The sequence below is a fragment of the Mastacembelus armatus genome, chromosome 7 (assembly GCF_900324485.2).
Source record: "Mastacembelus armatus chromosome 7, fMasArm1.2, whole genome shotgun sequence".
Classification (NCBI taxonomy): Eukaryota; Metazoa; Chordata; class Actinopteri; order Synbranchiformes; family Mastacembelidae; genus Mastacembelus; species Mastacembelus armatus.
In genome coordinates, this window is record NC_046639.1 from 19,786,524 (window position 1) to 19,812,531 (window position 26,008).

The window sequence follows — 26,008 nt, forward strand, 5'->3', positions numbered from 1 at the left end:
ATTGACACCTGACAATATGTGATCTGATGAAATTACAATTAAAAAAAAAGTTTAAATCATTAAATTTATTCAATACAATATGCACATTTAAAATGAGTTCTGCAAACGACAGTACAGTTTTGATCCTTATTAATGTTAATGTAGTTGGAGGGAATATTATTGCCAGTATGATGTGATTACACAAAAACTGTCCAACAATTCATTCATTCTAAAAACAACTTTGTCAAAGATACACTCAGGTACACAAAGATAAAAACAGTTGTTAATTTTCTTGAGCAGCAGGGGCTTTCAGTTGTCAATCATGTTTTAGCACTATAACAGATCAGACTCTTGTCTTTCCTACTAGTGCATTATTATTATAGCAGACAGTCAACATGCACCTGGGTGGTCTGAAGTTCTTGGCCAATGTGTTCAGGTGTGAAGCATGGAGAGAAGCCTTCTACTTCGCCTGGACACTTCTTCCAATTGGTCAGCTGGAAGGAAAAGAAAAAGGTCAGTAAACATATTACAGAATGTGTGTCACTGTGCATGTGAAAGAATATTCACTTACGTAACGTGTGCTTCTCTCCTCGGCTCCAGTAGTGAGGTTGTGTTTGCAGCTGGTTTACGTCCTCATTCATGGATGCAGATGTGTCTGATAGTGCATTTAGCATGTCCAGCTCCTGAAAATGACAAAGTGTCTGAAGGTCAGATTTTTGCAACTGCATGTCTGCACCCACTTTCTCTATAAAAGTTAAAGGTTTAATATAAAATCTGCAACACAAAGTGTGCAAAAGGTCTGAAAACTCTGAAGCCACTGTATGTGTGACTACCGTGTTGCAGGCCAGCAGCAGCAGCCGAACTCTCTGGAAGACGTCGGTCTCTGTGCTGAAACTAGGTGGGTCTCTGCTGCAGTAAGCCCTTAAGTCTGTTTCATAGACATGGCTGAAAGTAGCCATCAGCTGATGAAGATCACCTGCCACCACACGCAGTGAGCTTGGAGAGCAAACGCCGGGACTCTGTGCCTCACTGTTCAGGAATTCACACTGAGAAAAATACAGTGCTCATTACTTCCATAACATTCAAGGTATGTCCAGCCAAATCTACAGTGTCTCTACTTTTGTATTCTATTTACAGTATAAAAGTGGCTTTAAGTATGTGACAAATTTAAATTCGTGTGGTGGTAATTTTGCAATGACAGTCTGACGGTTCTGCAGCCACATCAACACTGTACCTCTGACTGCAGCTTCTCCAGTGCAGACTGAGTCGCCTGTAGAAGGGCAGCAACATCGGCAGCCTCTTCTCTGCTCTGCTTATGTGAGGACTTGGTGCCTTTGAGTAAAGCCCTTTGAAGTAAGTAAAAGCAGTAAGAGATGGATGGACAGAAGACTAATAGAAAGACACTGATGCTGGTGCACAAAGGAACAAATAATGTCTAAGAATCAGCCTCATATTCGAAGTATATTTAAAAGAGAAAATGACAACAATAGAAGAAGAAACATTGTGTGTGACAGGATAATTTATATATACAAACTTGATGTGTGCGGGCCAGGGGTCGAGGGTGGGATTGAGCATTTGTGTGAGCTGAGGAACATTTTCAGCAGCGAAGAGCTCGTTCAGTAGAATCTCCTCATCTATTCTGCGCCCAGCAGGCTTGTTGCAGCCTGGGATTAGAGTTAAAAGCTGCTCCAGGAACTGAAGCTGTCGGTATGGACTCACATTGCCCTGGATAAAACGTTTGCCAATTTAGTGTCAAAACAGGATATCTGTTGCGTATTCTTACTTTGAACATATCTGTAAAGTGGCATCTGTAAACATTTATGCTAGTATTATGCACCCTCTCACCCTGATCAGGCCCAGGTCACTTGCTTTGCAAAGCATCAGCTCCTGCCCAAGTACAGCCATCTCTGTAAACAGCATAACTAGAATTATTTTAATCTGAAGGGGGAAAAAAATGAATGACTGTACTACATATAAACTGTGCATGTGCAGTCTTAAGATTATTTTCGTCTATCAAAACACTGAACTGTGTAGAAAAGTTAGCCGTTAAAATATGTTACCTTTAGTCAACATATCTGGATCTTTGGCTCTCACTGACATTGCCTTGGAATTGGCAAAGTTCGGGTTGATACTGTGAAATAAAAGGTCGAAATGGTCAAAGTGACTTATTTATATTCAAACAAGTTGTGTTTGATATATTAACAGTGGTGATGTTCTGTGTAGTCTGTTCTACCTGCTGCAGATCCACGCCAGTATGTCAGTGCGGTGCTGAGAGGGAACACACAGCAGCTGCAGCATGGTGTCTGCTTCCTGTAAGTACAGATCTTCCACAAAGGGACAGGATGCAGCCTTAACAAAGACAAAACAGACAGAATGTACACTTTTCTGTTTTTATTAAAAAATACACAGTAACAATATAAATATGGCAAATGATAATATTCTTCTGCACCGCTATAATACAGTCTGTCGCCTGTGTTTGGATCACAGTATGGTTTGGATACGCCAACTAACTAAACAGAAACAGACTGCAACAGACAATCTGAGAGGATCATCGGGGGCAATCTTCTCTCCATCCAGGACCTGTACCAGACCAGGGTAAGAAAATGCAGAAGGAGCATCTCTGCACACCCTGGATACAAACTGTTCAGACTCCCGCGCTCTGGTAGGCGCTATAGAGCACTGTACATCAAACCCACCTGCCACAGAGACTTCTTCCCCCAGGCTGTGACTCTCATGAACATCTGATGTTAAAGTGGCAGAAATAACCACTGTGCAATAACACATCATGCTTATTTGCACATATCAAACTTAATTTCTTTTCTATTTTGCTTTCTTTTTAACTGTTATTCTCCTTTTTTAAACTTTAACTTTTAATTCCTGCACACAGAGAATCAAAATATAGTAATACGTGCCCATGTGAATAAGATGAAACAGAAGTTGCAGTAGTGTAGTCCAGACTCTATTCTGTTTATATAGCGCAAGTTCCACTTTTCCATTTAAAACAGCTGCGTTTAGTGAAAATGTATTGTCTGTGTCATGTCCTGTTTATTTAAGAACTGATTAAACTAACGGGGATATGTCTCTGCTTTTGCCAATGCACATAAAGCGCTTACCTGACATTAAGCTTTTGGTTTAGACGGTGTGCTGAGTGTTTGCTGTGCATTTCTACAAATTTAAGCGAATATTCTTTTGTCAAATAAACCAAAACTCAGCCCTGGTCGCCACGGGAGCAGCAGTCTGTAGAAAAGTTGAATTCAAGATTTGAGAAACCCTGTTATTTAACGTACAGTCAGCCGACAACTGTGGGATCACTGAAAACACTCAAATAATCGCCTGATTCTTGAAAACAGGCGATTATTGGAATGTGATTTACTTTTTAGAAACTGCTGTGTGAGCGAACCAGAAAGAAACGTAGCAGAACGTGAAAGACAAATACAACAAGAGCAAGCAAATATAAAACAAAACCTCACTGTTCACCATTATTTACCATTACTTTAAATTATTTTACCTGCAATGCAGCATAAACATGTCGTACAAGTTGTTTTTCTTTCGAAACACCCGCCATTTTCTAAACAATTTCTTCTTCTTCTGCTACTGCTGCTGTTTCTTCTTTTTCTTCGTTTATTAGCGAATTCCAACCAAGCGGAGCATTAGCGCCACCGTCTGCCCTGTCCTGATCTACAGGTCGAGACAGCGCAACTAAAAACCTCAGTAATGAGTTAAAGAGTGAGTGTAAAAATCCAGTCTCCATCAGAGAAGAGCTTTGGATCCATGTGGAGCTGAACCTTCAATATCTGGAGGTAAAGGTTCATTTCTGAAGGACATTTGTTTATGTACTGTAGGTGTTAAATGCAAACAATGTCTTAGAAATTGTTTTATAAGACTTGATCCTACATGACATAATGTACGATTATTCCTCATGGCAATGGCAACTTCAGATACACACACTACGTATTTAGGGTCAACCATTCAGAGCAATAGGGAGGTTGGAAAAGAGGCAAAGAGGACAGTGTAGGCAAGGTGGGAGGATCAGCAAAAATTAATATCAAAGGAAAGGTGTACAAGATGGTAGTGAAACCAGCCATGTTGTATGGCTGAGAGACAGTTACACTGACAAAAAGACAGAAGGCAGAGCTGGAGGTGGCAGAGTTGAAAATGTTGAGGTTCTCTTTGGGAGTGACGAGGATGAGCAGCATCAGGAACAGGCACATCAGAGGGATGTAGCATTTCAGGGGACTAGGTGGATTGAGATGGCTCGGACATGTGCAGAGGAGAGACAGTGAATATATTGGTAGAAGGATGTTGAAGATGGAGCTGCCAGACAGAAGGCAAAGAGGAAGACCAAAAGGGAGATTTATGGTGAAAGAGGACGTGCAGGTAGCTGGTGTGAGAGAAGAAGAGGCAGGCGACAGGGACAGATGGAATTAGATGATTTGCTGTGGTGACCTCTGAAGAGAGCAGCTCAAAGTAGTAGTAGTGGTATCAGCAAAGCATGTAAAAAGGCTGAAGGACAGAGTGGTGTGTGTGGGAAAGGAATAGAGCCTGTTCGGATGTTTCATGTACATTTTAATGAAACAGGTCTAACATGCAGAATATAAACCACATGGCGTTCCCGTACACTAGGTGGCGACATACACCTTTTGAATCGCAGTGTTTATTCTCTGTATATTTAATATATCTAAAAAATAACTTCGTGTTTTATTACTAAGGCCTAATTATTTCATTAACATCCTACTTTATACCAATTTGTTTAATATACAGATTTTCATATTCTTTAAGCTAAATCGAAGAAGAAGAATTAAGCCTACTAAAAATAATAAAAGAAGAAGAAGCACAGAACTTCCGGTTTGCGCTACGATCGGTGTCAGACTCGATGTGAAAATTAAAACGATAAAAAAAACCCGTTTTGTTGCAGATTTAAAAGAGTCGCTGACAGAAGATAGAAATTTGAGGGTGTATTTGTGCGCATAGAGCATTCACATAAGCCCGCCGCGTCTCTTCTACGAGTAAAATGAAGAAAAAGAGCTCAGAGAGAAGGCGTCATGTGGTAGCGTGGCTCAACAAAGCTGAGTGGGACCAGGTTCTGGAAAATCTTTACTCCAAGGATTCCGCCTTGCAAAGGTATGCACTGCACAGGATCTCAGCTTGGAAGGGCAGGTATGCCAACAGCACACCTGTGGCCGTGGACTGCACAGCGGACCTGGTGAGGTGCCAGGTGTTGGACCGGTCAAAACAGCTGGACGGAGACGATCTGGTCCTGCTTTATGGAGCCGCTTTAGTCCGGTTTGTCAATTTAATCACCGAGCGACAACAGGGGAAAACAGCCCGACCACTGAGGCGACTGGCTGGGAACCTGAACATCCCAGAGTGGGTTGTCGACCTGAGGCACGACTTCACTCACAGGAAGCTTCCTACTTTGAAATGGTGCCGCAAAGGATGTAACGTGGTGCTTGAGTGGCTGCAGCAGGAGTACTGGTCCAAGCAGTTGGGAGGGGGGCCTAATGAGGATTGGGACTCGCAGTCGGATGGAGAGGAGGATGAGGAGACTGACCTGAAACGCCAAGAGGATAGGCTCATTGCGAGGCAAAAAGAAATGGAAACCTACAAGAATGCACGGGAACTTCTGATATCTTTTGAAAAGGAGCAGTACCAAGCTGTTGATGGGCTTCTTGAAGACAAAGACAAAAACCTGTGGCCAGCTCCTCTTGCTGATATGAGCTGGTTACTGGGTGAGATCAAGCAGTTTGCTGTGGAGTCAAGTGATCTGCTGATTGATGTGCTGCTGGAAGATGGATTTCTGGTTCCTACAGTCGAGCAGCTAGAAACATTAGGCTGTGATACATCTGACAGTGCCGATCCCACTGAACCCAAACTCCCTCAAACACTCCTGCGTTTTTGGCTGCCCCTCCTAAAGATGCTCAACACAACACTGTTTATTCACCGCCTTCTGGAGAAGCTCTTTGCTGAACTGAAGCTGCTCACTAAAGAGAAGAATTATCACAGGGCTTTCTACCTCTCTGCTTGGATCTCAGAAGTCATCCTCTGTAACAGCAACAAATCTGAACACCATTTTGAAACAAAGGTACAGAAGAAGGCCAGAATGAAGGACAGGATTTTTGTAAACCGCATCCAGATGAGGTGGCAGCAGCTGTTGTCAGCATGCCTGGATGCTCCCTGTATCAGCACGCCTCACTTGCTCCAGTTGATTTTGAATGACATGGAGCATCCTCTCCCTATGGAAACCCGACTGAAGCTGCTCCAGCTCTGCTCCATCTACACACAGACCACACACTCAGAATTTCATCCTTCTGCAGAACAGAAACAACAGCCCGTATACACACTGGAAAGTTTACATGAGAAGCTGAGGCAGTACCAGCACCACAGCCATCCTTGGAGCTCCACAGCTGACCCGAAGAAGAGCGAGTCTTCCCAGGAGAACAACTGGGCAGATCTTCATGCTGAAAAGGCAAAGCTGCTCAAAGGTTCTCCGTGGCAGGTGTGTGTTGATAAAGTTTTGTGGAAGAACTATCCTCTTGGTAAAGTCCCTGGACAGTCTGACGATCCATCGTGTCTCATGGTGGAAAACTACTCAACAATGACTGTGTTTGACCAGCCGGTGGAGTTGGACAGCAACACATCACACAACATGCCAGGTGTCTCCTCAGCAGTGAGAACAACTGAGGGCCTCATTTGGAGCAGCAGTGATGTAAACAAGCTGAAATCTGGACTGCAGCTTTTTTGAGTTATGTGAAACTGTGAAATATAAGCCTTTAACTGCTGGTACATTGTGGATCCTGTGCTATTTGTTGTTTGGAGAAACGAACATAGTAAAAATATCTAAACACTAGTGTTTGTTATAAAGTAAAACAGCAAAGTAAATTAAAAGTAATTAAAATGTCCATTGTAATTTCCCAGTACCCTATGCAACATCTTTGTGTTACTTATATTGTGTGACTTACAGCCCTCACATTATCAATAAAAATGAATCAATAAAAATAATCAGCAGATTCATTGACTGTGAAAACAATAACTGTTGTGTACAGCCTTAATGTACAGTGTTTTAAATTTTTTTAGCCTCTGACATCTGTAAGCCTATTTTTCTGAGTAGATACTTGTGGCAAAGAGAAAACCTTGGCGAAGGGGATATTGTTATAAACACAAGGTTTGTTTTGTGTAATATATTTTGTTTTGCACACTTTTAATCAATAAAACCTTTTCTCTTCTTGAGTAACACGATTACATTCTGTTGGAATATTTGCAGAGGTGAATTGTAGCATATTGATTTTGACAGATATTTAACATGCAGAATAAGGAACTGCACAATGCACACCAGTTGTTTACAATGTTAACAAAACCCTACCCTGTGAAGTATATTAGTCTGTTTTTAGCAGGATCTTAATGAATCTGCCTATCTATTTGGACAACATAATCCAAGGACAGTAAAAGTTTAAAAAGAAAATTTTAGCAGTGGGGGAAGTGGTATTCATAGTGCCACACTGGAAATACTCCACTACAAGCAGATGTCCTGCATTCAAATTGAACTTAAGTAAAAGGTTTTATCACCAAAATGTATTTATATGTATCAAAAAGTACTAGTTATGGAGAAAATGGTGTATGTGGATGTTAATTCTATTATATTTCATGTTTTTGGAATAATATTCCTGCTGTGTTAATGTATATGTTAAACCTTTATGCTGTAGCAAGTTGTTTAACGTTAGAAGCACTTTATAAACTAGATAACTTCACCTGCAGCAAATTCTAATTTGAAAAGTAGCCACAGCTGTCAAACAGGTGTGGTGCACTAAATGCAGAGGAGAAATAATGCCGCAAATGCTACAGTAAAATAGAAGTACCTTAACTATGTACTTCAATGCAGTATATCAGTGTACTTAGTTGCTTTCCAACAGTGCAGTTTAGCAAGACATTTTGATAGCATAGTATGAGCTCAGTATGGATTTTATTTTGAAAAACATATACGGAAGTGTTTTTGCCAGTCGACAGTCGTTAGACCTGGTCAGGGTTCAGACCGCGCGGTTGTTTTTCGGTTCGTGTTGAACAGTGAGTCGACAAAACGTCCACGAACCAGCTTTTTCATCGAGGGGTTTGATTCTAGCAGCTTGGTATTGTATTAGTTTAACGAACAGTGCGGTAAGTTGCTGGTTGAAGATGTTTCGTTTAAAGATGCTGCGTCATTCACGTTTATTGATTAACATTAGCGCCTCGTGTGTTTAGCCGACGCTAGCTGGGTTAGCTAACGTTATCTGCAACGCTAATAACGGAAATCGAGCCGGCACCCGCCGATTGAATATATCTTTACTTGTTCTTTCAACACACAAGGGTAGCGTTATCCATTATTTAAATTATTGTTTAATGTTAACGTAGCTGGTTGTAGCTAGTAGCTAGTTAACTATAGTCCTGGCCTTGTTAGCAAGCTAATGCTAGCAGGCATAAACATTAGGACAAAAATGTGACATTCTTTATCATTTGGACTGACGAACGAACATGTATTGCAACGTTAACATTGAAAATATCCATAAATTAACGAAAAATGATGAGTTTGTACTACAGAGCATTCGTTGCAAAGCATTGGATAATGTAGGGCCTGGTGTACAAGCTTGTTAGAGCTGCCGTTACGTTGGTAATAGGTTTAGCTTTTCTGTACATGTTAGAAAATGGAGGATGTCGGGAGCAAACGGTTCTGGGCCTAAGCGATATTTCTCTAAAAGGATTTCGCACAGGACTGTGCGTTTAATGCACTCAAAGCTTTTGATTGCCATGTAGTTACATACCTGAACAATTTACTGGGCCCAACTAAATGGGTTACTAGGAGCAAAAATTACAATGCAATAAAGGAGACCTCCCTCATTTAATAATTCGGTGCCCAGAGTGACAAATACTCGTCAGGTTGTCTCACTTCACCCTGTGCTGCAGCTTTGTTTTAGGTCCAAAGTAAAAATGCATAGGTTTTTCCTTTTTCTGTTTATTTTACAAAATATAATGAAGCATTCAAGTCTCAGATTTTTAATTAACACGTTTTTTGTGATGTGTTAATGGAAGTTATTATTCAAACCAAAGTATATCAGTTCAACACTATTTTCTTTGTGTTCACAGGCGAGGAGTAATAAAGCTTCTGCACAGTATCCTCCTTGCAGTCCAAACCACAATGATCACCAGAAGAAGAGGCCGTGGTATCAACAGCGCAGAGGTGCAGGCTCTTGCAGTCGAAGTGGTAGATGCAGTGGAAACTGTGGAAGATTTACCAAGTCCATCTCTGGAGGTCCCACCTGATGATATTGACACTACTGGAATAGAGCTGGGTGACCTGTTTGGGATTGAAGACTTGAAATGGACATTTGAAAGAGAGGCTAGCTCCCCACTCTTCGATATTGAATTGTCTGATCTTGGTGTGAGCAAGGAGGAAGATTACAGGATTCAAGCTTCAGCAGCTTCATCGCCAGAGAGAATGTCGTCTGATAGGAAGATGAGGAATAGACAAAACCATTCAAACCACATGATAAACAAAAATGCCATCGCTGCCAGATTGAATCGACTCAAAAAGAAAGAATACGTCAACAGCCTGGAGAAGAAAGTGGGAATCCTGTCAACAGAAAACAGTGTCCTCAAACAAGAAAATTCTCAGCTAACTAAGAGAGTGGAAGAGTTGGAAGATGAGACCAGGTACCTGAGGGCTGTGCTGGCCAATGAGAGCATGTTAGCCCAGCTCTTGTCCAGGATAAGTGGTGTGAATGGGATGAAATTATCTTCCTCGCTTTTCCAGGGGCGTGATTCCAATGACCACGACTATGCCTTACCCAGGAAGCGTGTGAAAGTGGAGGAGAAGGAAACATCTGGTGGCGTGTGTCTGCATGTGGACAAGAACCATGTCTCAGTGGAATTCTGCACAAAGTGTGCTGAGAGTGCAAGCACATCTCTCAAAATGTAGGGTCAAGTACTTATCTCTGTTTTCAGATATTGAGACTGAACTTGATATGGCTCAGAATACTGAACTTCTTGAGGGTGGATGAACACTATTGAGTTAGCTAAAATTACCTGAGATCTGCAAAATGTGCATGTGTTTTGTGTGATAATCGCATGAGTACACGTTACTGCTAAACCTTGTTGACAGTTTCTTCTAGGTAATGGTTGATCCACCATGCGGGATGAGTGGCTTTCTGAACACCTTTAACCTGCTTGGCTCCATGGTAAGGATCAGACAAGAAAAGACTTGTTTTTCACAGGCATGAGGCGTTCAGCAGCGGCCTCAGTACTTCCATTTTTATACAGTTCTTCTGAGTTAGTGGATTTTGAGTACTTTTTTCTTTTGCTTATGTTTTGTTATAGGAAATTAATTGTTTTTTAGTTTGAATGTATCTAAGAGTTAAATCAAAGAATCTTGAATTCTAAAGATGAGATAATGGTGAAGGTCCACAAAGAGTTATCCTGATCCATCTGTCAAATTGAAAATGCAATAATTTGTGGAAAAAGAGAAGTCTATTAATACTGTGTTTTGGTAAGAATGCATCTCTTTGTGAACCTGCACCACTGTATAAAAGAATACCTTTATTTAGCACCACCTATTTTTCTTTATGCTAAAGTGGATTCTGCTGGTGGAAGGTGAAGAGGCTGGACAAGCTGCTGCCAACGTGGCCTGGTATTTTTTTAAAGGTAGTATCGGTAACAAATGGTATACGTATTTTACCAATACTCAACATCTGAATCTGTAAATCTGGTATGTAGCTAACGCGATATTTGTGGGGGGCTGTCTACAGTAGCTCTGTCACTTAGAGCAATACAGCAAGAGACTTAAGTCTCATAAGTATGTTGTATATATTTATATATTGGAATGTATTAATTAAATACATCCATAACCATCTGATTTAAGTGGAGAAATTGACATTTTTGATCAAGTGTAACAATGTAAATGTGTATATATACCGTTGAATATGTATTGCTCAAGGTAAATGACCTTTGATGTTGGACAAATAAATCCTATTTTCGCTATGTTTGAGTTACAAATATCTACGGTGTGTGATTCTGTACTGTTGATATTAATGCATCTCTTTTTCTCTTTCTAAACAGCAAGCTCTCTGCCGATAAAGGTCTTACTTTTCCTGAACATTTGGGTCAAGTCTGGTAAAGGTTGTCAAAACAAATAACCGAGACCTCATTTGATGGAAGTACAAAGTATACAGTTCAAGGGGGGGGCTCATAAGGATTAATCATCCTGCCCATGTTTTAGCCCATTTACTTCAAATCATACTCAACTTACTTACTTTTTTTTTTTCACACTGATCAAAATTGAATTAGGGTTCTTTTCCCCATTGGGCTAATAGGGGCAAATGTTAGTCGTCTCACCTACCTGTCAAGAAAGCCTTAAAATTAATAGCTGAACAGCAACCTTACATTTATAGTTGTCTTGCTATGTATATCTTTCTTGTAGACATTGTTTAAAAGGTGTAAAAGAATGTTTTGAAAGTGTAAAGGTTAAAAACTTACATGTGGAATGAAGACAAAGCATTGAGTGTTTGAAAGACATTCTTTTAATCAGAGGCAGTTGATTTATCTTGGAGATGCACTTGAACACTACCAATTTGTACTTTAACCCTAGCTTTAGTTTTCTATTTAAGGGTTTTAATTTAAAATAAAATTTGATGGTGCATAAATAATTTAAAAGAAAAACTTTAAAAACCTAAAGACCGTTGTTTTGGTCACTTGTAAACCTTTGATTTGAAGTACATGGACTAAAAACTGGGTCCTGACTTTGATTTTAATGGCAGAGTGCAGAATGTAATCAAGCTTAAAACCGTTGGAGAGAAACATTTAAAGGGTGAAATGTCAGAAGGGGCCAGATATTTACTCTAAATAAAACTTGACGGTAACAACACTCTGCTGTCAGTTGGACCCTTCTTGCTTGACGTCGGGGCTTGAACCAGCGCTGCCGTGATGGAGGGTTCAGCCAAGTGTCTCCACTGTAACCATTCGGCTACCTAAGCCACACTTTTGTATGGGAGAAGTTAGTTCCGTTGCCTGCAACACAAACTCGGTTTGAAAACGGCAGAACATATTTATTGTGTGAGAACTCGTGATTGGCACGTTCTAGCAGCAACGTTTCATAGACATTCTGTTCTTCGTTGTTCGTTCTTCGTTGATCAGTGCGTTTTGGGAAGGATTCGAACCGTCAAGCTTCGCCTTCATAGGGCACCGGCATAACCTGTCGGCTATCGCGCATCGTATTCCCTCACACGTTCTATTAAAAATGTTTCTAACAAAAAATGTGTTGCTGAATGACCACGTGATGAGAGTTTTAGCTACATTCATTCTACTCAGCACAGCACGAGCTGCTTAGATGATGACTGGACATACACTAGGGAATATTTCCTATGATAATGTAACTGATACTTGACTTATCAGGCATTGCCAACACTTCTCTGGCAACAGAAATACGTTAGTATTATACGACTGCAGTTATATGTGTCACATTCAGAAAAAAACTTAAGATTCTTGGATGTTATTAATCCAGCAGAAGTCAACACCAGACTTCTGTGCTGTTTTTGGATGTTCCACAGAAATGCCAGGACAGGCTGGTTCAGTCATTGCTCAAGCAGAAAAGAACCATGCCTGTGGATTGTTTTTTTTGTTTTTTTCAATGCAGTTATCTCCAGCTCAAAAGCTGAAGGACAACTCTTAAATCTTTGGAAGCCAATTTTCGCCACTGGGATGAAAAATAAAATGATCCCCTAACTCAAAATACTGAGCTAGTGTATTCTGACTTAGTAATTTAAATTACGAAAACTCACGGGATCAAACGTGACTTCGTTACGCACGCCTTTTCGTTGTCGGCCCTATTGTAGTAACATGTAGAGCACAATACATTAAAGACGCTCGTGTTGGCATTATTCAACAAACATGTTTTCAATGTGCCTTTTGGCGCTTGATTTGTTTTGCTACCATGTTTGTGACGCGTAAAGGTACACGACATCCGGTTGGTGACGTTTTCCGGGATGCTTGGCATTGAGGGCATTCCGTTGGAGCTTCCAGGAATCATAAATATCACACGTTAGATATTTATGATCGAGGCTCCGAAACGATCAGAAGCAGTAAAATATTCGTGTTGACGCCAAACATTTGAGGATTGTTTAGACAAATAATCTGGCATGAAATGGGGCTTAAAAAGTGTCTCCATCCTGAGTCAGAATATTGAGAAGTATCACATTATTTTTGAGTTACTGAGTCAGAATATTTAGAAAGTATCACGTTATTTGAGTTACTGAGTCAGAATATTTAGAAAGTATCACGTTATTTTGAGTTACTGAGTCAGAATATTGGGAAAGTATCACGTTATTTTTGAGTTACTGAGTCAGAATATTTGGAAAGTATCACGTTATTTTGAGTTACTGAGTCAGAATATTTAGAAAGTATCACGTTATTTTTGAGTTACTGAGTCAGAATATTGGGAAAGTATCACGTTATTTTTGAGTTACTGAGTCAGAATATTTGGAAAGTATCACGTTATTTTGAGTTACTGAGTCAGAATATTTAGAAAGTATCACGTTATTTTGAGTTACTGAGTCAGAATATTTAGAAAGTATCACGTTATTTTTGAGTTACTGAGTCAGAATATTGGGAAAGTATCACGTTATTTTTGAGTTACTGAGTCAGAATATTTGGAAAGTATCACGTTATTTTGAGTTACCGAGTCAGAATATTTAGAAAGTATCACGTTATTTTGAGTTACTGAGTCAGAATATTTAGAAAGTATCACGTTATTTTGAGTTACTGAGTCAAAATATTTAGAAAGTATCACGTTATTTTTGAGTTACTGAGTCAGAATATTTAGAAAGTATCACGTTATTTTGAGTTACTGAGTCAGAATATTGGGAAAGTATCACGTTATTTTGAGTTACTGAGTCAGAATATTTAGAAAGTATCACGTTATTTTTGAGTTACTGAGTCAGAATATTTAGAAAGTATCACGTTATTTTGAGTTACTGAGTCAGAATATTGGGAAAGTATCATTATTTTCACTTAGGGGGTCGTTGTATTTTTCATCCCAGGGGCGGAAACGGGCTTCCATCTAAATCTGGCATATTTACTTTATCATACGAAGCAGTCGGACATACTAGACATACCCGTCTCTCACACGTGACGTCTACCCGGGTACTACACGAGAAGGCCACTTCAGACACACCACATCTGCTGTGGGAAAACGAAGAGCTCAGATGAAGCTCCAAAATAAAAGACGTCCTGTCACAATGACGTTAAATGACGTTTCTAAATCAGTTCCGTCGTCAGGCACAGGATGCGTCTACAATGAATACGCTAAACCCACATTATCCCATGGTACTCGCACATTTATACAGCGTTTTAATGCTCATGTGCTCACCTCACCAAAGACTAGCTTTATTTTGGGTTACATATGTAACTTAACGTATATTTCCGGGGCCTTAGGAGCGGAGCGTTGGCTAACACCATCGTTGTCAGTTATCGTAAAGATCTTTAAGCTTACAAACACATGAATTCACGTTATTAACAGGAACACTCTTTAGACTCTGACACAGTCAAGACAATATATATATTTATAGCAGCTAAAATGTGTTAACAGAGAGAACGCTAACCTTAGCATCTAACGTGCTGCTTCGTATCTCCGTACAGCAAAGGTAGCGTTAGCGTCACTTACGGAAAACATACCTGAAATTAAAAATAAAGTAGGTGTCACAAAAAAAATTATGGCCTTTGTCAAATTAAGACAAAACAAACTGTCTAATCATGTTTATAAATCTAGAGGCTGCAGTGCACCCCGTGAGTTTACTGACCACCGGAAGTGACGACACACAGGCAATGACGTTTTCTGGTGTCATTTGATTTTAAATAAGCTTATTGTCCAGTATTAGATGCACCAGGGTAAAGTCAGTCTAAACCAAGACGTATACGATCATTAACACATTAATGAATGTGATAATGTTCAGTGTGTGTCCCCTACAGGTGTTTCTAGTGTTACTACGGAGGAACACCTCTGTTTAATGCAGTCTGGTTCAACAGCAGCACAAACCGCAAATATCCAAGAGCCTCATAGAACTGAATCAATATGTCTCTGAAACAGGTTGAACACAAACTGAACATTATTGTAATCACGAGGGAATATTTATTGCAAGGCTGCTGCATTAGGCTGATTTAATTTTAGCCTGTTATACCTAATAAACTAACAACTGAGTGACATATCCATGGGAAAACATACACACTCAATATGGTCAGATTAAAATTATACTTCTGTTTCCTGAGAGGCATTTTGGTGAGAATAAACACTGAATCTCTTTCAAAACAAGGTCTAAAATGTAAGCAGAGCCTTGCATCATTGTGAACAAACAACACAGGACCACACAGACTTTGTCAAAGTTATTATTGTAGAATACTTTGATTTTTTTTCTTTCATACGGACAAAAGGTGTTGGACTTAATTCCCATTAAATTCTCTTAGATTTCCATACAGATTTAGTCTACAGTATACAGGTGTGTTCTTTCTCATATATAGATATTTATTCGCTTAAATAACAGGCAGGTAACTCTTTAATATATTCAATAGTCTTTATATTTTTTTTTTTTCTTTTTTTTGGTCTTTTTTTATTTCAGCACAGTTTAGGCTGCATTTTCTGTCTGCAGAACAGCACTGCATTGTGCAAGAAGGGGGACCATTCCACACACAATATTTACAGCAGTATGTATAATGAATAATGTAAATCCTTAATTTTGTCCCATCACAACATGGCAGTAAATACTAGTAGCAGATCTAAAAGAGCAGCCTAAACAATGCATGGATGCACTGCACTTCTGCAGTCTCTAGCTCTGCATCAGGCTCCAGTTCTCCATCCTCCCTGGGTCCCTAGTTTGTTCAGTCCATTAGATCATGAGGTACATTTGTATCTCCCATTCTCTATTTACAGAGTGGTGTCTCTGGTCTTAAGAGACTATAAGCATCTCAACACCTCTGCACACTTCAGGGGCTGTTCAATGGACAGAAAACACAGCCCTCAGAATATGCTCAGGAGAATGTGCAACTGTCTTTTTCCATCAGTGGAAGCACTGATGGAGAAAATCAATAATAATCATAATAATAATATACAAGCGCTTCCATTTTGTTGTTCCTCTCTTTACAAAAAGCAACAGGATTAAAAGAAAGAAACATCAAAAATAAAAATAAAAAGTGTAACAGGAACATAGTACCTGTAAATCAAAGATGCACATGTGCACATTTGGGCGATCTGTACATTAATGGTGCAGTTGTATAATTTATAATTTTGATAAATATATTCCTTTTCACATTGTGTTTTGCTTTCTGTGAAACTGTCTCACAACATCATGATGTAACGTGGTTGGACGGATGGACAGAGATGGCTGGAACTGGACAGTCAAATTTACACCACTGTAGATTATCCTCCTGTTGTTTGGTTTATGTATCTGTGCGTGTGCGTGTGTGTGTGTGTTTTGTATACTGCAGAAAGCATTGACTGAGCTGTGCTAAGAGGTGCTGAAATAGAACAGGTTAGACTCGAAGAGGATATGAGTGTGTGTCTGTGTAAAGAGACAGAGAACGAGAGGAAGAGAGCAGATGTGGAAAGATCATAGCACATAGTAGTGACAGTAGCCTAAATGATTTACCAACACATAAAGAGTGACATTAATGATACCAAATGCATGCTTCAAAACAGACAGATCAATACAATATCACCACCCACCCTTCTCTGACCGGTCAGGTGAGAGTGGTGACGACGATGATGATGAGCATTCAAGACAGAGTTCTGTACAGGTAAGGGTGTTCCCAGAGAGCCCTGCGCATCCTGAAACAGAACTAGCAGGACAGACATGCTCTCTTGCTGTGTTTGCATGTGTTACCATGCCTGTTAAGACTGCTTTTCTACTCCTATGGCTGGCCACAGGTGTCCACATGGCAGTCTGTTGCATATTGTCTGCTCTTGACTTTCTCTGATGGTGAGACCAGTTCAAAATGCAGGGACGGCAACAGGGGGTAAGTGAGGGAGGGGAGCAGAAAGGGGGGGCAATTTCCAGGTTTGCATTGCATTGCAGTCACGCTCCGAGGCAACATGAAGTCAGCGGTTCACCCACACCTAGTGCAACATGGGATACAGGAGGGCACTCTCACACCCAGTCTGGAATGTGATGGTGTTGTCTGGAATGTATGTTAACATGGAATGTCAAGGTGGAGTTCAGTGACAGAGGAATGTGATGTCACTAGCCCTGCGCCTGTCGTCACATGGGTGGCTGTCCAAGTGGTTTCTGTAATGTTTTCTCTGTTTTTGGGAGTTGGGAGTTTGCTCATGCTATACGTCATTTATACTTGACAGCTTCAACATGTCTTACAGCATAGTCCAACATTTTGGGTATACTGAGTTTCTTGCTCAACATCCTCCCTTCATATAATTTATTATGTGTTTCCTAATTCTCAATACTGTTAATCTACCATGTTGTACTATTCTGTACATGTAGGGGGCATATTCTTTACATCATTTTTATGTTTACGCTTATGTCCATAAAGGGTTGTCTCCTTGTTTGGCATAATTTGAATTTGTAATCACAGAAGGTCTCATTAGCTTCAGGTTTTGCCGATTTGTGAAAAGTCAGATTTTGATCAGCGAGTGGATATTTTCTCTAAAAGCACTATGCACATCTGTCTGCCCTGGAACAGGGAATATCTTCTCACTTATACCTACTAAGGTTTCTATCATGCTTTTTTTTCCATGTTTTCCACGTTTAGGAAAATGTGTTTTGTGATGTGCGGTCATATAAATAAAATTTAACTTTACACTGCTGCCATCATCTGTCTATTCAGTGTGAAGCTGAAGCCAGTGGGAGATAAGGAGGTAACGTGTGTCTCAATACTGCTTCCAGTTTTTATTCTAAGCTAAGCTAACTTGCTGCAGGTTGCAGACTTGTAATTAACAAACAGAAATGAGAGTGCCATCAATGTTCTCAACTCTCAGTAAGAAAGCAAACAAACATACTTACGAAAATGCAGAACTGGTTCTTTGAGGTATTCCAATCAACTAATTGTACACCTTAATGATGGGGAATACACTGTTCCTGACAAAAAACATGACACATTAGGGTCATACCTGATAAAGCTGACTGGGCTTTGGGCCTAAAGCTAAGACTGAACACTGACATTAGATATTAGCCTGATTGCTGAAGTCATTGCTTGCTTTTCAGCATCAAACAGTGATTGTTTTATTTCTGTAAAAATGACTGGACAATCTCTTGTTTCACAGTACTCATGGAGGGGGCACTGGTACATGATGGAGACAACCCATTGACATGTGAGCAGGAGCAGGTTCAAAGGGAGTGCATGTTAGTCTTAAAGGGCCATCGCCTGTGCATTGTGTGTTTGATGGCATTTAAAGGGTTAATGCTTTGCAAGCATTCAGTATTTATTTATTTTTTTTCTCAAGAAAAGCTGATGCTCACACACACACACACACACACACACACACACACACACAGACAAAAGACCAGAAGGTATTAGACGAGACAAAGCAAAGGAAATGACAAAATGAACGGAGGAACAGCAAGAGAGAAGATGATGGAAGATGAAACGAAATGAAGAGGCTGGACAATACCCAGACACGCTCCTCATTTCATCAGCATGGCAGGAGGCTGTAAATGAAGTTGGTGCTGTATGGAGCTGCGGTATCTATACAGGTGTATACATCAAAATCAATGTATTGTCCCATAGCAGAGTGGACAGCATTATAGATAACAGGTCATGTGGACTGGGCAGGTTGGGCTGGAGAAAGAACAGCAGTGAGTTCATGTAGAGTTCTGTGTTGTCGCTTCCCAAACATTCAAATTATATATTAATTAATTTCCCCCACTTTAGCTATTTTTTTTTTCCTATTTACTATCGAGTTAAAATGAACAGTATCTTTGTTTATTTGCCATTTCGGTTTTTATGTTTTTCTTTTTTTTTTTTTTCAGAAGAGACAAGACAATCCACTGAAATAAAGAAGAATGAAAGAAAAAAAAACATTCTTAACAAAAGAATGGAAAAAAAACAATCAGTAAGAGAACAAAGAAGTGAAAGAAAGTAATGAATGAGCACCATTATGTTGAGACATAAATGACTAAAAGGATGGAAATGACTGAAGTCTAATTAAAGCTTTTTTTTATACAAAGCATTTTACTTATATCGCAAGCAAAGTCGTTTTTTAAAGTGGCTGTAGACTGTAGTCAGTAAATGACAGTGGAGGTGGTGGTGGCTGTGGCAGGTAGGTGGGTGGGTGAGCAACTACACAAATAATGAACACGAACAGAAACGGAGTGAGTCAGCCCCCATAGCCACATGGCCCTGTCCTGCTGAAGCATTGATGGGTGTGTCGGTTTGCCTGTCCGTCCCCCGTCCCTCCCCGAACCACCGCTGCTGCTCAGGACAAAGCAGCAAGAGCAGACCTGTGCGTGTGTGCGATGAGTGTGCGTAACGGGCAAGGGAGGGTGGGCGGGTTCGAGAGAGGAGAGGGTTAAGGAAGGGGTGGTGGTGTCAGAGGGTCAGACTGAGAGGGCTGGAGCAAGGGCGAAGGGAGGGAAAGTCGCAATGTCCTCGGGGGAGTTGAGAGCAGAAGTCTCCGGCCATTGTCCACTCCCTCCTGTACCTCCCTCGTCCTTCGCTCCTTTCTGTCAGCTTGTTGTAAAGGAAATGAAAATGTCATGTGTGTGTCCTCAGCCCTCTCTTCTGCTCCTCGTTCCGTTCCTCCCCTTCCTCATGACTCCATTCCCCCTCCCCTCTCCCTCTCCCCCAACCCACGATCAGCTCAGTTATAAAGAGGTCTCCACGCAGTAGAGATGGGCCAGGTGAGGGGCAGGGGGTTTCACTGGCCTGTCCCTGCCATGATGGTCACGGTGATGCGGGTGATGGTGATGGTGGTGGTGGCTCCGGTTGCTAGGGGTAACTGTGTTGGTGCTGTTTTTGTTGCGGTGGGTGACCGTTGAACTGATGCTGCTGCTGCTGCTGTTGTTGTTGTTGTTTCGGTTGCACGGTGTCACCGGGAGGCTGTGCTGGCGGTAAGGGCGAGTGGGGCGGACACGGGCCGGGGGCTGGGTGGGAGGGGGTGGCGGCTTACGGAGGGCCGGGTGCAGGTGCTGGTATCTGCTGAGCTCTGATTCTTCGTCCACGTCAGTGTCGTCGATCAGCGGGATATTGTGGATGAGGTCATTGATGAGGAACTCTGGGTGGGCCATGAAGTTGTGGATGGAGTTGCGGGATTCCGGTTTCTCCCGGCCCTCATACAGTGAACTACGGAATGCTTTCACCACTCGCATCTGCCGAAAGGAAAAAAGATGAGAGAGAGACCACAAGAAAGAGAGGGGAGAACATCAGACATGGGGGTGGGGGGAGGGGACATTTGAAACCCAGAGACAGACAGACTTGTGTCCTCCAGCAGACAAACAGTGACAGACAGACAGACAGACAGACACTCAGGGCCAGGTGGATACAGTCATTTCATACAAGATAAATTCTAATTATAGAGTTTGTCACCATGCCCACTGTGGGGGAACACAATTGGTGCCATAATACTAGTAACACATACCACATACCCTTATGTGGTAACATTATATTTTAGCTCCCCTTGTCCAAAAGACAAGAATATAGCGACAAACTCAATATTGTTTATATATCTGAGTTTCCCTTCTCATTACCGTCCTGTTACTGGTTCAAGATGCCCCTTCACACTGTACAAAGTCAATGGAAAATTAAGTATTTCCCTGCTGGTGGGGGCGTGGCCTAAATGCTCTCTCTTTCTATTGGTGTTTCAGATTATGTGGTGTGTTTTGTTTTCTTTGATGGAGAGTTGCTCTGCAGCCTGAACATAATCTTGTTGTCTGGAAAATAAAGCAAAAGGGGCAGAGCGACAGAGTTAAAGGAGAAAATGAACAGATGGGAAATACACTTATTTGATTTGGTGCCCAGAGTTGGATGAGAAGTTTTATACAACTCATTTCAATGTGCTAAAACTGATTTTACAGCTAGAAGCCTGTTAGAATAAAGACTAAAAATTTCATTGTGTTGAATCTATACAAAAATCAGTGGGTAGAAGTTTAAATTTTACAAATGTTTATGTGTTGGACTATTTCTTAGCTGAGAGTAGTAATTCCATTATTTCTCCACGAGATATAAATGAATCATAACATGTCAGATGATTAAATACTTTTCAATAGCTGATTAAAAACTAATCAGTAACTTCCTGGAAATAGTGTCTGAAAATGTGAGCTGTTATCCATATATTTAAACAATACCATGCTCCATCTCCCCCCTGTGAGGCTCAGCTTTTCACTTATAGGTGTAAAACATTTTGCCTATTAATGTAATTGGACAAGAAGTCCACAATTTACTTTTTTTGGTCATAACTTGTCCTTTACAGGGGCTTCTATATGGATTTTGTAGACATCAGGTGTTGTGCTGTGGATCGTGTGAACATGTGGTATTTGCTTTAACCATGAGAACCCCCTTCAGCTGCTGTTTGTTACTTTGAGAGACGAGTCAACTAACATTTTTGACTTTGTAGGAGTTTAGAACTACATATTCACACCCTCTCCTCACTACTGCACTAATTCAATATCAAGATATACATTTTCACGTCTTGTCTCCTCCATGTTATTCCTTCAGGAGGTACAGTGCACAATTCCATTTGGAGATATCAAAGTTGTATCTCATACTTTAGAATGATCTTATTGTAAGCTTGGGGACACAGACATTTTGACTAATTCAGTATAAACAGAGTCCACCTGATCCTGCATGTCTCCGACAGACAAAAGTGAAATAGAAACAAAAGTGTTGTAAAATGAGTTGCTAATGACATGTTTCTGTCAGTTCTCACACAGCAATCAGACCTCACAAGAGCATTGAGAAGCCACCATCACAGAGACCACGGAAGCTGCAGATGCTTCATCATACACACGTGATAAATGTGTGTGTGCGTGTGTGTCAGGTGGATGATATTGTGAGACACTCGTACCTCAGCACACTGGATCACATGCAGGCACACACACAGATGAGAGCAGTTGTTAGGCACAAATGGAGAAGCAGGAATGGCGAGTGTGTTAGTTTAATGTACAGTAAAATAAGAAATTGGCAAGAACCTATAGCATTGACCACACACACATACACACAAACACACACACATGCATGCAGCAGCATTGTAAATCAGTGAACCAACAGCTGAGTTGTTCCCACATCGTGCAGCTTGGAGCTTGACATCTGCATGCATTGGACAGTTGTCAATCATGGACGCTGTTTGTTAAAAGAGAAGCTTCATACACGCCAGTACATCAACAGCCAGACTGTGAGTCAGTCAGTCAGCATCTCTGCACACGCACACGCACGCGCACACACACACACACACACACACACACACACACACACACACACACGTGCAAAAAGTACTGCGGCCATGCAGCGGTGAGGGACAGAAAAGAGCAGAGTGACTGAAATGATGATGAAGTTGCTGCAGGATATAAAATAACAAGTCTTGCAAAACAGAAAGGTGACATCACAGAGAATCAGCAGGTCAGAACAGTATGTGATTGGTTAGATCACTAGAAACTGAAGGTGAATGGTTCAAAGGCCAGAGCAAAGCTCGGGCGTCAGGCCTGTCACACATAGAGAGGCAGCCAGGTCATGCTGAATCAGATCTTTGTCACTTACACTCCCTCACTGTCTCACTCACACACACACACATATCAGACTGAGGTTTATGAGTGTACTTCAAGGTGCATTATGCAGTGTATGGTGTATGCGTGCATAAACACATTCCTTTGCCATGGCAGTTGGTCCATGCACCCTTTCCCCGAGCCCAGAGAAAAAGAAGCAGCATGAGCTCAAAAGAAACCGAAGACAGTTTAGTGCAAATATACTGACAGGCACAGGCAGGCAGAGCCCTACATAGAGACAGTTTGGCCAAATGAGTTAAACAGAGGAGAAGCTTTATGTCGACTGCAACACCGACTGGAGTCCAAACTGTGGTTATGATGGATGGTCAGGCAGCTGAATGGAGATACAGTTGGCCAAACTACAAAGAATCTCTATATATGACTCTGGCATATATGATTGACTGACAGACGTACAGACAGACAGACAGACAGACAGACAGACGGTCAAGCAGTAGGTTCAGTGCTTATCTGTTTTTCCAAAGAGCCTGTTCGACAGTAGAAAATCACTTCATGCAGACTGAGAAGGTTTCAGAAGGTTACATTCTCACTTCGTCAGCGCTTAGTTTGTTTTCATTTTGTCTCCAAGGAAAGAGTAAACTTTCGAGTATATAACGCCCAAAGTGTGACCACAGAGGCCAGGAGGTCAGGGCACTGCTGTGTTACTTATTCCTCTCACCCACTTTCTTTCTCTCTACCTTTCTCCCTGTAGGCTCTTTCAGCAGTGCTTGATGGAAAAACTTTAATGGTTAAAAGTACGGGAAGGAAATAGGCGCTGGAAGGTAGAGAGGCTGCTGTGTGCAAAACAACAGCTGATGAGAAGAAACTGCAACATAAATACAGGGAGAAGCTGTGAGGTAAAATGACTGGTTAATGGCTCCTATTTCTCACCATGAAGCCCAACTCTGAGCAGCACCCAGCCTTTGGTATGTGGTGACTAAGCTCTAATCCATAGCAACACCTCAGCAACCCTTCCTCAATCCGCTGCATAATCACCTTATTTGTCCTACTCATAGTTAAGGAGCAAAAACTGAGGGCGAAATCTTCATTTTGCATATTAAACAACCTTAGCAAAGAACTCTATAGAACACACCACTGTCTCATGTATGAACAACTGTCCTCCCTCACACCATCATCAAGAAGGCACCTTCACTGGCTCTCACCTTAATTTCACCTTAATTACCCTGAATACTTAAAGCAATATTTGATTCCCTCTATATGACTATGATTATTTTTTGTGTACTTACAAATATGCATTTGGTCTGTAACAATGCAATAATGTATCTGTTCTAGTGGTGGGATTAGTTTCTTGAGAGCTTTGTGTGCTAATGCAAATGAATGTGTTGTCTTGTATCCTTGTTTTTGTACTGTTGTCAATTACTGCTGAATAATTTGTGGAAATGGAAGACCCCCTCTAAAACAAGCTGATTTATCTCAAGGGGTTTATACTGCTTAATAAATAAATGTCTTCCAACCCTGGAGCTGATGACAGATTTGGCCCCAACATCCTTCTCCCCTTTATCTTTCCTGACCAAAGTACACTCTCATATTCCTCTCTAATTCTCAACTTCACTACACGTCAATAGATGAAACTAATTCGGTCTGAAATGAAAACAAACTGGATCCATAGATTGGTTCTAAAGATCCAGAGGGAGTACTAACAACTAGCAGAGCTCAGGCACATGAAAGCATGAAACAGAAACATCTGATTATATCGTTTTCATATCTGTGTATATTATTTAAGACCTTTCTTTCAGATCTCCGTGGACACTGTTCTTACCAAGTGAGAACAGATTTGGCTTTAAAAGCGATGGTGTCCACATTAGAACTTATACACATATCATACTGCAAAGGGGGCACAGTGCCAAGTTGGAGGGTTGGGTCTGCTTTGCAAAGAGCTCTGGGTAATGGAGTAATGACCCTGAAGCTAACTGTGGACAAGCAGCCGTGCAGGTGGCGGTCAATCATATGAAATCACTTGGAGTGTGTGTTTGTTGGATGAGGATTCCCATGTCACCAAACATTTTTTAATCACAGGAAAGTATTTAAAGGTTATAGATAGTGATATTCTGTGTTTGTGATACTGTCAACAAATCCCATAAAAAGACCAAAACCAACAGTGTTAGTCTGTCAGTTCTTCCTGACTTGCCGTGAAGCACTGAACACATAAATCTTTAAAAATGAGTAGTAACTGTTTAACAAAGTGTTAAGAGTTTCATAAAATAGCTGGTCCCTGTACTTTTTTGGTCATTTTACTCAATCAGGAGGAAAATGTGCATTTATTGAAAGAAATCAGTCGAGCATTCGAGCGTATGTGAATTATTTACTGCTGCAGGGCGGTGTGTGGCACTGAGTCGAGATAAACACAGTTTGTGTCCTCGGTTAATGAAGGGGTGTCACACTCACTGATATGTTTTTAGCCATTCAGCCAACACTCAGGATCAAATGAAACATCCCAACAAACAGCAAAAATCCTTACACCTGTTAAACATTAGCATGAAAGCATCGTCACTGAGAGCGTGTTAGCGTGCTGACATTAGCATTATGCTACAAGCACTGCTGTGACCTTTAGCCTTGTTAATATTTTCAATAGAGCTCTGTGATACAGACAAATAAGATACATAAAGCTTCATTGTTGATGTTGGTCTTTTCATGAGATTTGGAGACGATAATAAACTGGAATATCACTAAGGGCACTCTGACACTATCTGAATTCTGCTTTTTATGTTAACTCGTAGAGTTGAGTTTGTAGACCTGTGGTGCCTCCATACAACAATGAAGTGATCTGGAGAAACAGACCTGGGTCACATTAAAGTCAAACTTAATGCTTGCTCCTTCACATCCCCTCCACGTCCCCTTTGTTTGTCCAAATCCATTGGGTTTCTTATCAGGCACTGAAGGTTACGCGTCATACTGCTGCTGAGTAATAGATTTGGACACAACAAGCTCTTCAAATTGAGGAAGACTTGGAAAAAGCAAGCAATGAGCTAGCAATGGTGCGACCTGAACCCTGCTTCCATACTTTGACTGTACTGTACATCCCTCTTTCCTCACCTTTGTCTTAAAACCTGTCTTTACCATCAGACAGCCAATGTTACAGCAACGCCCAGTGCTGAATAACTGCATAGAAATATTTTATTACATATAAAAGTGAGGGAGAGAAGGATGCGTTTCCAAAGTACTTAAAACAAAGCTCAGGTATCTCCTAGAGTCTGTGCAGAATGACCACAACAGTGAAGTGTCAGCAGCACCAACCTGGGCCTCTATATCTACACCTACAGGTGATGGAGCAAGGTGGGGAAGAAGGCAGCATGGAATGAAAG

At 41.0% G+C, this 26,008-nt stretch overlaps 4 protein-coding genes across 4 annotated transcripts in view; 2 read left to right on the plus strand and 2 right to left on the minus strand.

Moving 5' to 3' along the window:
• Nucleotides 1-46: 46 nt before the first annotated feature.
• Nucleotides 47-3,574, minus strand: haus7 (HAUS augmin-like complex, subunit 7). Its single transcript, XM_026332899.1, has 9 exons — nucleotides 3,488-3,574; nucleotides 2,213-2,328; nucleotides 2,040-2,110; nucleotides 1,825-1,886; nucleotides 1,514-1,704; nucleotides 1,214-1,325; nucleotides 813-1,025; nucleotides 551-662; nucleotides 47-473 (listed from the first exon to the last, which is right to left on the minus strand). Exons 1-9 carry the CDS (start codon nucleotides 3,542-3,544, stop codon nucleotides 412-414), a joined length of 996 nt encoding a protein of 331 aa, XP_026188684.1. The 5' UTR covers nucleotides 3,545-3,574; the 3' UTR covers nucleotides 47-411.
• Nucleotides 3,575-4,825: 1,251 nt separating this feature from the next.
• On the plus strand, nucleotides 4,826-7,117 carry las1l (LAS1 like ribosome biogenesis factor). The gene has a single exon (XM_026333695.1). The coding sequence runs from the start codon at nucleotides 4,991-4,993 to the stop codon at nucleotides 6,719-6,721; it is 1,731 nt and encodes a 576-aa protein (XP_026189480.1). The 5' UTR covers nucleotides 4,826-4,990; the 3' UTR covers nucleotides 6,722-7,117.
• Nucleotides 7,118-7,970: 853 nt separating this feature from the next.
• Nucleotides 7,971-10,995, plus strand: crebzf (CREB/ATF bZIP transcription factor). The gene is made up of 4 exons (XM_026331977.1): nucleotides 7,971-8,127; nucleotides 9,091-9,918; nucleotides 10,106-10,181; nucleotides 10,575-10,995. The coding sequence occupies exons 2-3, from the start codon at nucleotides 9,143-9,145 to the stop codon at nucleotides 10,113-10,115; spliced, it is 786 nt and encodes a 261-aa protein (XP_026187762.1). The 5' UTR covers nucleotides 7,971-8,127; nucleotides 9,091-9,142; the 3' UTR covers nucleotides 10,116-10,181; nucleotides 10,575-10,995.
• Nucleotides 10,996-19,049: 8,054 nt separating this feature from the next.
• Nucleotides 19,050-26,008, minus strand: part of atp2b3b (ATPase plasma membrane Ca2+ transporting 3b) — a 42,891-nt gene continuing 35,932 nt past the window's right edge. The window contains exon 26 of the mRNA XM_033325300.1: nucleotides 19,050-20,300. Coding sequence (XP_033181191.1) covers nucleotides 19,797-20,300 — 504 coding nt within the window. The 3' untranslated portion in view covers nucleotides 19,050-19,796. The remainder of the gene's footprint in view (nucleotides 20,301-26,008) is intronic.

Excerpts from the sequence above, each read along its gene's own strand:
- crebzf (XM_026331977.1), top strand. The coding sequence starts at position 9,143 with ATGATCACCAGAAGAAGAGGCCGTGGTATCAACAGCGCAGAGGTGCAG.
- haus7 (XM_026332899.1), bottom strand. The coding sequence starts at position 3,544 with ATGGCGGGTGTTTCGAAAGAAAAACAACTTGTACGACATGTTTATGCT. Across the intron at positions 2,111-2,212 it reads CTGGCGTGGATCTGCAGCAG|TATCAACCCGAACTTTGCCA; the intron begins GTAGAACAGACT and ends TTTATTTCACAG. Across the intron at positions 1,705-1,824 it reads GTGACCTGGGCCTGATCAGG|GGCAATGTGAGTCCATACCG; the intron begins GTGAGAGGGTGC and ends CGTTTTATCCAG.
- las1l (XM_026333695.1), top strand. The coding sequence starts at position 4,991 with ATGAAGAAAAAGAGCTCAGAGAGAAGGCGTCATGTGGTAGCGTGGCTC.